General features: G+C 28.7%; 1 protein-coding gene across 1 annotated transcript in view; it reads left to right on the top strand.

Annotated features, from left to right (window-relative positions):
• SI (sucrase-isomaltase) overlaps window positions 1-12,168 on the top strand; it is a 95,205-nt gene that overhangs the window by 17,870 nt on the left and 65,167 nt on the right. Inside the window, exons 12-16 of the mRNA XM_034988686.1 lie at window positions 501-614; window positions 5,278-5,362; window positions 6,331-6,448; window positions 8,242-8,413; window positions 11,579-11,695. Coding sequence (XP_034844577.1) covers window positions 501-614; window positions 5,278-5,362; window positions 6,331-6,448; window positions 8,242-8,413; window positions 11,579-11,695 — 606 coding nt within the window. The remainder of the gene's footprint in view (window positions 1-500; window positions 615-5,277; window positions 5,363-6,330; window positions 6,449-8,241; window positions 8,414-11,578; window positions 11,696-12,168) is intronic.

Here is a 12,168-nt window from a genome sequence, read left to right as displayed (position 1 = left end):
TAAAAATGCTTGGAACAGTACCCAGCACATAACAAGTGTCATATTCTCATTTATTAAATAAAAAATAAATATACAAAGACTTTCTTTACTTGAATTTCTTGGAAGCAAATGCCTTTGGAAATTAAATAATGTATTTTCTTTTATCAAGCAATGGATATATTATATAATTTCTATTTGTTTTTAACCTAACCTGTTAGGATGCTAAGAAGTAAACTTAGTTGCAGTCCAAAGAGCAGCCTCATTCCATGCTCTTATATTTTTTGCCTTTTTAAATGCTTTATGGTCTCTCTCTACTTTACTGTCACTTAAATGCATTTTAAAGTAGGCCTACTTATTATATTATTATAAATATAGATGATACATGGATCACATATACCTAAAGAAGTACAATATTATAACTTTAATATTTTTTTTACTATCTTCTACTCAATAACTTTGTATTATCACTTATTTATTTTTCCTTTTTTATATGTGTATATGTGAATGATCTATTCTTTTAGGTATGGCCAGGATTAACAGTATTCCCTGATTTTACTAATCCAAATTGCATAGATTGGTGGGCAGATGAATGCAACATTTTCCAACAAGAAGTGAAATATGATGGACTTTGGATTGTAAGTAGCTATTTTAAACACACAATTTTAGAAAATTAACACAGAATTATTTTTCTATAAAATAATTATTAAGTTGACAAGGTATGGTTTGTTATGTATTGTACATGAAATTGGGAACTCTTAAAATATTTTTCTAGAATGTATAAATTCATGCCTGTTATGTTCCTGAGTTAGAAAAGAATGAAAACTAAAAACTGTAAATTGAGAGTTTTCTTCTTCAGTAATACACTTTATAGAATAAATTTCATTTCTGTCCCTAAGGTGATATATTTTTATGACTCATAATTTATGTTTGAAAACAGTTAGCAAGATTTGGAGATAAGTAGTGCGATTCTAAAGATATTTATTACAGTCTACGGTATTCAAGGGATTGCAGCAGTATGGGCTATAATAATAAATAAGCACTCAGCCTTCAGAAACTTTTTTTTTCGTAATTTATGGGATAGAACAAAGCAAAATTGTAATAGGCTAAGTGTTTTATCGCAAGATAAACAACAACAGCAACAACCAAAATCCTAGGTTTCTGGTAAAGTTATTAAAGAAAAAGGCTAAAGTTTAAAAGTTTCTTTGAAGTTTTATATCTGTAACTATTGATTGCTTGCTTCTGGGTTTATTGTATAGAATGATACTGGGTGATAGTCAATTATTTAGAGGCTTTTTTTTAAATGGAAACCGCAATCATATTTGGGGAATGAAACTACTTGGTGATCCCAGAATTCTGTCTCAGAAAAAAAGTCTAATAAACCTGAATACAGAGAGACCATCAGGGATTTTATTCAAAAATATTACAACTGCACAGAATTTTGGAAGGAGATAATGGATGTCTTAGGCATAGCTATACTTTTCTTTGGCTATTTGGTTACAACAATATCTCTACTTTCATGAATTGCTCATTGTTCATTCAGTGATTATTATTTCTTTAATCAGTTACTTAGTTAACAAGTGTTTACTTTGCACCATCAATATATCAGGTATGTTGTGGAAAATACAAAGAGGAAAATTATGTTTTTAGCTGACGACATGGAACTGAGTTAGAGGTTAGCATAATCCTCAGGATTATCTATGATGAATAGAATGAAGATGGAGAGGCTTTAGTTATTTGACACAAAATTAGTGAGATCACAATAATACCTAGCTGCTGATAGAAATAACAAAAATTTTCATTCCATTCTTGAGGGTTTTTGTTGTTGTTGTTGTTGTTGTTGTTGAGTTTTATTTTTTATTCCTGTCCCAATTTCAATGTATTATATAAGTTAAAAGTTTCTGGGGTTTTTTGTTTGTTTATTTTGTTATTATTTTTGTTTTTGCTTAGGAAACAGAGGCCATTAGAGTAGAGTTACAGTGTAAATGACACTTTAGGAATAGTAAAAGAGAATCTGACTGTGCTGTACATAGAGAATACTTCATTTCCTATATCCACTGAAGACAAATACTTGATTCATCTCCAAAGAGGAGGGGATGGCACGAGGAAGAGCATCTGAGAAAGGCAGAATTGTTCTCATACTAATACATACACATTTGACTAAGCTTAAAAAACAAAACACATGATGATCAGTATGATTTCAAAGCTCACTAAACATCACTGAATTAATTTATATGATGTATAAGCAGTGCTTATACTGCCTCCAACTCTTACTTGAATAACTGCCAAATCCTACTGTTAAATTGTTTCCTTAATTCTTTCAATTTCTTCAGATTATTTGTTCCAATAGAATGAACATGCAGTAAAAAAATAGTATTCAACTGCTGAAATTTTATTTTTAGGTCAAATTTAAAAATAGTGTTATAATTTACTAGATTTCTAATTTAAATTCCATGCTAATGTTTTGAATTTTAAGTTTAAATATTAAAATCACTTCGGAAAATGATGTGAGCTTAATGGCCATTGAAAAGTAGATTTTTGCATATAAACATATACTTGAATTATCTTTTTGCATATAAACATATACTTGAATTATCTTTTTTTGCATCATTCTTGAGATAATCTTCTAATACTTGAGAAATAAGAGCCTAATGTATTTGGTATAATTAAGACTGAAGCTGTGATTTCAAAATAAAAGCATTAATCAAAGTTTTTAAAATTCAAAGATCACTTCCTCCTTTTCTGAATAAATATACATATTGTTGTGATCATGTTGTTATGATTTCATTCTTAAAAATCTAATAAGCAGAATTCATCCATTAAGAAGCTCAATAATTTAATATATAACACTAGGAAACTTAAAATTCAATGAGAAGATATATTCCAACAATTCATATATCCAAATAACTAGGGGCTTATTTGGTTATATTCTCTCTACATTTTTATAGGATTTATAACAATTGAGTTATTTTAAAAATTATTTGAAAAATTGGGCTATTTTTATTTAGATTGAGTTTAAATGTGAGCTATGAAATGCCAACAGATTTTTTAAAAAAAATTATTAGCCACCAAACTTTTATACACAATTTTCAATTGATTTTAAGGAAAAGAACTTTCAGCAACATCCTTAAAAATGGTGTTGGCAATTCCTAGAAAAGGACATTACTTGATTTGGGATAATTTGAATGACACTTGAATATCTGTAGGTGTACTTATTACTATCAATTCACTGAGCCCTTTTCCTCAAGGCTTCCATTGCTTTGAACCTGCTGGATGTAGTATTAAAAATACTAATTGAGTTCATTTACATGAACATTAAATATAGTTCATTACATGACATTAAATACATGTACATCACTTAAATAATGTAAGTTAGAAAAAAATGTTTTCAGAATTTTCAAAAGTGCAAATATACAAAATACATTAAAAGAGATACAAATAAATTCTATTACATTATGTATAGTATGTTTAATATATTCATAATACAATCTTGCCAAGTAGACAGGATATTTTAAAAATAATCAAATGGCAAATATTGTATTTGTTGTAAAATATGGTTAAAATCGTGTAAAAGTTTTTTTTAATTTTTTTTCCTTTAGTACGTTAATACATTTATTTTTTCCCTTTAGTAGGTTAATACATTTATTTTTTTTGAGTACACAAGACTCTCTTGCCTTTTATTGTGAACTGGTGAAATAATACATTTGATTTAATCTTGTTTACATGATTGTATGATAAAGCAAATATTTTATTTTATTTTTATTTTTTTAAGTTTTTTTTAAATTCTAGTTAGTGAACGTACAGTGTAATATTAATGATTAAACAAATATATTTGATTAATTTTCATGTGAAATAAATTAATTTTTCTTTAAAATTGTTTATTCTTAAATTACATAGATATTGTCTATTTGGAGTGAATGCTAGAAGCTCTTGTGAATTTTTTTGCAAATTTGCAAATACATAATTCAAATTGAATAACAAATTTCATAGTTAAATGTTTTGCCTTTTATTTTCTCAAGAATAATTTTATACAAAAGATCTTAAACAGTCTTAAAGTTTTAAACTTAAAGTTTTAAAGTCTTGAACAAGTCTTAAAGTTTAAAATAATGCAACTCAATTCCCAGTTATGAATTTCAGCAGTTAAAGTTGTTTTTAAATTTAATTTAATTGGTGGATTTTTAAAGAAAAAATACTTAAGTTCATCTAAAATTATTGGCTGTGTAACTATAGTATCTCTTTGTATTAATTTTACTGGACATAGGAAAACAAAATTGAATATAATATTCCAGGTAATTTCAATAAAATAACCCCAATACTTTAGAATAACTATATAATTTTTCTTCTTTATGACTATTAGGAAAATATTTGGGAAATGGAAACATTTCATAATATCTGTTATCACAATGAGAAATTTATTTTGTTCCTCCCTTGAGCAACCTTAATTTTTCACATTAATTCCATCTGAGCATGATGTGGATGGCAGAAGGGAAGAGTAATAAAGAAAATATATTTCTTCTGAGGGAAACAAAATTAACAAGGGACTTGACTGAGTGTGAAGCCTTTGTGAGAGCAGAGACTGCATATCACAGAGATGTGGAAAATACAGTTCAAAAATGTGTAGAAGTCCTTCAATGCAATTAACAGAGAAGGAGAAAAAATTCATTATTTCTTGAGCATATGTAGTGTGATATATGATTTTATATACATTATCTTTTTCATTCAAAGGCTTTATTTAAAGTTACAGTCACAGAACTAGTCTGTGGCAAGACAATATTGGGGCCTAGGTTTGCACAGCAAAAAAATCTATAAACACAACTCTGCCTCCAAGTGATGTTTAGGTCACTGGTTCTTATAATGTGGTCAGCTGCCCTAGGGTTCCCTGAGACTCTTTCAGGGATTCAGTAAGGCGTAACTATTTTCATTACAATACTAAAATGCTGTTTACCTTGTTTCACTTTCATTCTCTTATGAGAGTATAGGAATTGAAGGGTATGCAAAAGGAGCTATAGCTAGCAGCCAGCAAAATACATCATAGAACCTAGATAAATGTCAGCTGAGATGAGCAAACCATGTTGAATAAATGAATGTGTTGGAAATATGGACAATGGTGGGCTCAGTGAGAAGACTGATACAACTATTTAGAAAAGACAGTTGCTTAATACTTATAATGTAATTAATGTTTTATATGTATAACTCAAACTAGGTAAATTAAAAACATTTTGGTTATATACAACCCCTGAATCCCATCTAAGATACTTCTGTTATTACTTAAAATCTGCTGTTCTTCATATATCCATTCAGGACATGAATGAAGTTTCCAGCTTTATTCAAGGTTCAAAGAAAGGATGCGAAAACAACAAACTAAATTATCCACCTTTTACTCCTGGTAAATTTTATTTGGTTATTTACTTACCATTAACTAAGAATAATTTTCCTTGTTGACTGGTAAATTCTAGAATATATTTCTAAATCACAAAATTTGAGACAATTTTGAGACTCTGAAATCAATTATTTTTTTGTTGGTTTGTTTGTTTTTGTTTTACTTTGGGGCCTAAAATTTATGCTTATGAAAAGGAGGATGATTTTAAATTTTGGTATGGCATATTGACTTTATTACTGATAAATAGCCCATGATTAAATAATTAATGAAAAGAAACAAAATTTGTTTGAAATTATAATTTAAATGATCAAATTCTTTCCATGAGCACTATACTGTAAGTCTGGGCAGTTTTTAGAATGAACCTAATGTGAATAGTTATGTCTCATATATTTTAAAAGACAAGTTTTTCACCATTTAAAAATGGGTAAAAAATTTAACCAAAGAAAAGGTTTTGCTCTTAGGGGAATAGCTAGTAATAAGTACATCTGAAGAAAGACGACAATAATTATGGCAATACCACATAAGCCTGCAAATGAAAGCACGATAAAAAACTTTTCTGAAAAGCAGAGATTTGAATGGTTTGTAATTGTGTAACAGATTTGCATGTATAAATTAAAATATATTTAAATAAACTAAGCTATAAATCTTTAAAATGGGTGTATATTTATAGGATGTATAATACAAATGGGTATATTTATAAATATATAGCTATAGATATATATACTTAAAGAGTGTTTTTTCTTTGGGTTTATATAGTACTGAAATTTGAAAGCAGAATATTTATTAGCATAAGTGCAAACCTTACAGTTAATCAGCAGGAACAGAGGGTGGAGACCTAATGAGACTTAGCTTCAATTGTCTTTTTTTTTTTTTTTTTAACTATGTATCCTCTCACATAGCACATTGTTTAAGGATTATGAAGTTTACAATGGCAAAATATCTCTTAAAAATCATTTTTATGTATTTTTTTGAAGATATTCTTGACAAACTCCTGTATTCCAAAACAATTTGCATGGATGCTGTGCAATACTGGGGAAAGCAGTATGATGTTCACAGCCTCTATGGGTACAGCATGGCTATAGCCACAGAGAAGTAAGTGCAATTTCATTCAGAAGCCTCTTTCATTGTTTTTGTTAAAGATTTTATTTACTTATTTGGCAGAGAGAAAGAGCGCACAAGTAGGCAAAGCGGCAGGCAGAGGGAGAGGGAAAAACAGAAACAGCCCCCTGAGGTGGGGCTTGATCCCAGGACCCTGGGATCATGACCTGAGCCGAAGGCAGACGCTTAACGACTGAGCCACCCAAGCGCCCCCAGAAACCTCCATATTTATTGTGTAGAAATATATGTTATAATTTCCTAATATAGTTGCAAAATACTAAGAATAAGAAAATAAAGAAAGGTAGTATTTTCATGGTAAAAAATTAAGGCATTAAAAACACCAGGACTCTTACTAACCTTCATGAATTTGGAACTAGGTTAATCAAGAACGATGCGGTGTATGTATTTAACTGTGATTCTTTTTTTTTTTTTTTTAAGATTTTATTTATTTATTTGTGAGAGAGAGAATGAGAGAGAGCACATGAGAGGGGGGAGGGTCAGAGGGAGAAGCAGACTCCTCCTGAGCAGGGAGCCCGATGCGGGACTCGATCCAGGGACTCCAGGATCATGACCTGAGCCAAAGGCAGTCGCTTAACCAACTGAGCCACCCAGGCGCCCTAACTGTGATTCTTTTTTAATTCATAGATTTAAATTATGCTTTCAAGTTTTAATTCAGTTTGCTATCTCTGAATATAATGGTGTTCTAAGCATGAACTTCACAATTGGCCTGGGAGAGTGGTGTTTCTAAATAAGTGTTTATTTTTCAAAATCAAAGGTTTCAATTAAAATGTAGTTTTCTATGTAGTATCTCCCAAACTAATTTTCTAAGGCAGTGTGTCACTTGGGTATAAAAAAGAAACAAGTTAAAAAACAAAGGAAGGGGACAATCATATCTTGATTGCCTACTATTTTCCAAGCATTATATAAGGACCTATAATGCAATTTTCAATAAAATCCAGATCCTGATCTCAATACATTTTTAATTTTCTCATAATTAAGTAACCATGATCAAGTTTAATTCAAATCTATATTTGTCTATTCCCAAAACATTCCATCATATTACAGCTTTTATACACTGTCTTTATAGTGTTTACTTCACTTTCTAAACTCAGTAGAGCATTATATATCGAAGTGTATAAATACATAAAATCTAGAAATAAAAAGCAATACTATAGTTCAGTATTGTAAAGATAATAATATAGAATAGCCACCTGAGAATAACATTATAGTTTTACTAAGGTAGTCTGGATAATTTTATATACTAAATCAAACTTTTTAATTTTTCCGGAATATTTCCCATTTATGGAAAAAATTATCAATGATACTCAGTTACCAGTAGAGGTGAGATGAATAATACTAGTAGTTGTGGATGGTAAACTTCTAGAAACAAACAAACTAAAATGCCTCTCAAATATGTAACTTTTATTCCAACATCACATGCTAATGTTTAAAAATACAGATATTAATATATCATTAGCATCATTGTGTCACAAAAATGCATACAGAGTTCAAGTTCAGTTTACAAAAACTTTATATTATAAAGAGATTTCAAGGAGTTTAGACCATATATGTTAAAAACAAATGTTGAGTGGAGACAAAAAAAATGTTTATTTAATTTGGTAAAGAAAACGAAAGTCTGAACCACTTCTAATAGATTTCCTTTCTCTGTCTGATTGGAATGTATTAAAATAAGTAAATATTGATAGATAAATACAAAATTGGTATGAAAGATTGATAAAATATTTATATTTATATAAAATAAATATTATTAATTTACTTTTTTTTAGAGCTGTAGAAAAAGTTTTTCCTAATAAGAGAAGCTTTATTCTCACCCGGTCAACTTTTGCTGGATCAGGACGCTATGCTGCACACTGGTTAGGAGACAATACTGCTTCATGGGAACAAATGGAACAGTCTATCACAGGAATGCTGGAGTTCAATTTGTTTGGAATACCATTGGTAAGCAATTTCATACAGTGTTATTTATAAAAAATGTGAATTACTCTTACTTTTGCAATATTATCATCTTAATGATTTTCAATAAAATGACTAAAGGTATGTTGCAGAAAAATTCAATCCTTATTCTTAGGGAATTTATGAGAAAAATAAGAATATGAATGATGTCTATAATATTCAAGCCATTAGAATGAGAAAATAGAATAAATAAAATTCAAGCGAATCAAATTAATACACAAAACAAATATCAATATAAACAAAGCATAGAAAAAGCTTACATAATATATATAAAGTACCAGATAAGATGGTAGGGAAAAATCCGAATATATTGGTAATAAAGGTAAATGTCAAAAGTCTAAATATATTTAAAATACTAGAATGTCAGTTTAGGTTAAAAAACAATAAAGCTCTTTCCTCTATTTAAAAGATAAGAAAATAAAAGAAAAGATAAAAAATAAAAACGGAGAAAGTCTCAAAATTTTAAGAGCAGAGAAAATTTATTCTAGGCTATATTATTATTCTATGTTTATTCTAAACATAAAAAATCTGATGTCTCTATATCAAGCAAAAGAAGTATGCAATGTTGATATTCAACACCAAACAGGGCTACTACATAAAAATAAATAATGAAAAATGTGTTAGGAAATTACAGTGATCACTTATTCTTTCTTTAATATACACAAAACAAAATGAAAACCAAAAACCAACCAAACAAAAACCACAACAAAAGCCATACACACACACACACACACACACACAGACTTTGGAAAAACACACACACACACACACTCTTGACTTTGGAAATTAAAAAACACATTATCAAATGATTCTTGAGTCAAAAAATAAACTGAATGGAAATAGAGGGGGGGGAAATCCTTAGAACTGAGTGCTCACAATTATGCTTCATATCAAAACTGTGGGTTATCAGCTAAATTTATTTTAGAGGAAAACTTGTAACCTTTACTCCTTAGATTAAAAACAAACAAATGCTAAATATTAATGAGTAAAGTGAGTTGATTAAGAAAATGGAAAAAAGAAAAACAGAATAAACCTAAAGAAAGAAGTAGGCAATGAAAATAATAGAAGACATTAGGCAGTAAAAGCAAAGTTTCTAGAGAAAAATTAACAAAATGAAATTACAAAGATGATTTTGAAAATTTGAATAAAATACAGCATTTTCAGCAGTTTTGTCTGAAAAAGAAGAAAAGATAAGCAATCTTATAATGTATTTTAAGATAAGGTGTTATTTGTTATAGCAAGTAATTAATATACAATAACCAGGAGTAAATATTAAAACTAAACGTAAAACTTTTTTGAGAAATTGTTAAATAACTAAATAAATTAAATATATGTCATGTTCATAGATAATAAGGCTTAGTATATTAGAAATACGCATTCTCCCCCAACTATTACCCAGGTTAAGTGATATTCCAATTTAAACTATAAAGTGAATTTGAGGAACATCAAAGATTATTTAAACTTCATGTGGAAGACAATGCAATTTAAAGAAGTAGAAAAGAGCATAAGGATTTACCCTGTCCAATAAAACAGTAGTAAACACAATGATATTTGTCTCTGTATATTCAAATAGATTAATATGGCAAAATAAGATATAGGCCCATGCATTAATGAAATATGTTGAATGATAGCACTATCATTATAGATCAGTGAGGAAAGTATCAAATATTCATATGGACAATTGATTATCCATTTAAAAAAATGGGTCCATGCCTCACACCATACACAAAAATCAATCTGAGATGGGTTAAAGACCTATGTGTGAAAAGTAAACCTTAGACATATTAGAAGAAAATGTGAATAATTCTGTGATGTTAGGTTAGGGGAATAATTTCTTAAGAGATCACAGAAGGCACAAATAACAAAGAAACATAAATTTGACTACAATAAAGTGAAAAAAAAACTTTTGTTCATCAAAAGACTATTTTAAAAGTTAAAAATAAAAAGTTCCCCACATACCAGGAAATGATATTTTCAATTAATATAGCCAATAGATGACTGATACTCAATTTAAAGTATCTACTATAAATCTGTAGAAGGTAAAAACAATAGAAAAATTAGGAAAGAATGTAAACAGGTAATTCTGTAGAAAGAGAAACCCATATGGACTCAGTAAAAATATGAAAAAGTTCTCAACTTCCCTAGTAATCAGAGAAATGCAAGTAAAAACTTTGGTGAAGTATACATTCATATATAGGTGGCAAAAATTAAAAGTTTGAAAATAACAGGAATTGACAAGAAATGCAATAATGGAAATTTTCATGTACTGTCAGTGTTTTTACAAATGGTTACAACCAGTTTTGATTAAACAATGTGTATTTCCAATAAGCCAGGAAAATCTTGAAAATATTTATATATATAATACCATAGAGGAAGGGTAAGTTTTTTTTTTTTTAATATTCACAAAAAAACCTATGTATAAAACTTACAGGAGCATTTTCATAGTTATGAGATCCCATATTATAGAAAACTAGAACTAAATGTTCACATTTAACACAAGTGAATCTCACAAAAATAATGCTTTGAGAAAAAAATGAAATGCTGTGTCATGCATACAATATGCCATTTACATAAAGTTAATACACATACAAAACAATACTATATATTGTTTATGGGTACTTACATACTATTTAGAAAAATTAAAAAAATGCTTGTAAACATTTAAATAAATGTAAACATACTAAATTAAGGATAGTAGTTTTTTCTGGAGGGTCCTTGAAGGAAGAGGAATGAAATTTTATGGCTACATGTTAGGCAACATTTTTTACTATTTTCCTATTTACAGTAATATATTATAAATGAAAAAAATAAAATCATAGGAGATGAGTTTTGGATTAAGAACAACACATTTTAATAATATAATTTCACATTGCAAACTGAGTTAATAATGATTAGATCAAAGGAGAAAGTAAATATATGAGACTAACGATTTATAAAGAGGCAATGAAAAAAATTGTAAAATAATGCAATAAGAGGCAAGTATGAAGCAAAAATGGAAAATATAAAACTATGCTAAGGAAGAATATACGAAGACAATAAAACAAAAGATTGTTAAGTAATGGAAATTAATCAGTTGAGGCATAAAATGTGATGCTCTGGACAAATTTGAGACTCTTTACACTATGAGTAATAGATATATTTGTTATTTAGGTTGGAGCGGACATCTGTGGATTTGTGGCTAATACCACAGAAGAACTTTGTAGAAGGTGGATGCAACTTGGGGCATTTTATCCATTTTCCAGGAACCATAATGGTGATGTATATGAGGTAAATGCCTCTTGTTCTCCATGTTTTTAAATAAAACCTAATTCTAGTTTTAGCAATGTACTTAAATTTGTATCTATAGACTATATAGTCTGAAAGTTTGCAGCATAATTCATAAAGAAGAGTTAGACGTCCTCTTCTCAAAGCCTATAAATATTTTATATATTAAAAAATGGTCAAATAAGGAAATCATGAAGTGTAATGGTGTCACAACATAAATATTTTATTTAAGCCTAGAGCATATACAAGTGTGTTATATCACTTTAATTTAAAATAATTTAATATTTAAAATTAAAGCCAAAACTTTTTGAGTCTGGATTCTGACAATGCAAGTTCCAGGTAACTTTCATAAAAATATATTGTAATATTAAGGATTTCCAGCTTTTGTTCTATTTAAAAAAACACAAGAAATTCAGAGACTTGAAAAGTAGTTTGAGTCCAGAGTCTTTGTATAATAAGTAAAACTGGACTGATAG

The sequence above is a fragment of the Mirounga leonina genome, unplaced genomic scaffold (assembly GCF_011800145.1).
Source record: "Mirounga leonina isolate KUSES-001 unplaced genomic scaffold, KU_Mleo_1.0 Mir_115, whole genome shotgun sequence".
In the NCBI taxonomy this organism is placed as follows: Eukaryota; Metazoa; Chordata; class Mammalia; order Carnivora; family Phocidae; genus Mirounga; species Mirounga leonina.
This window is presented reverse-complemented; position numbering and strand designations above follow the sequence as displayed.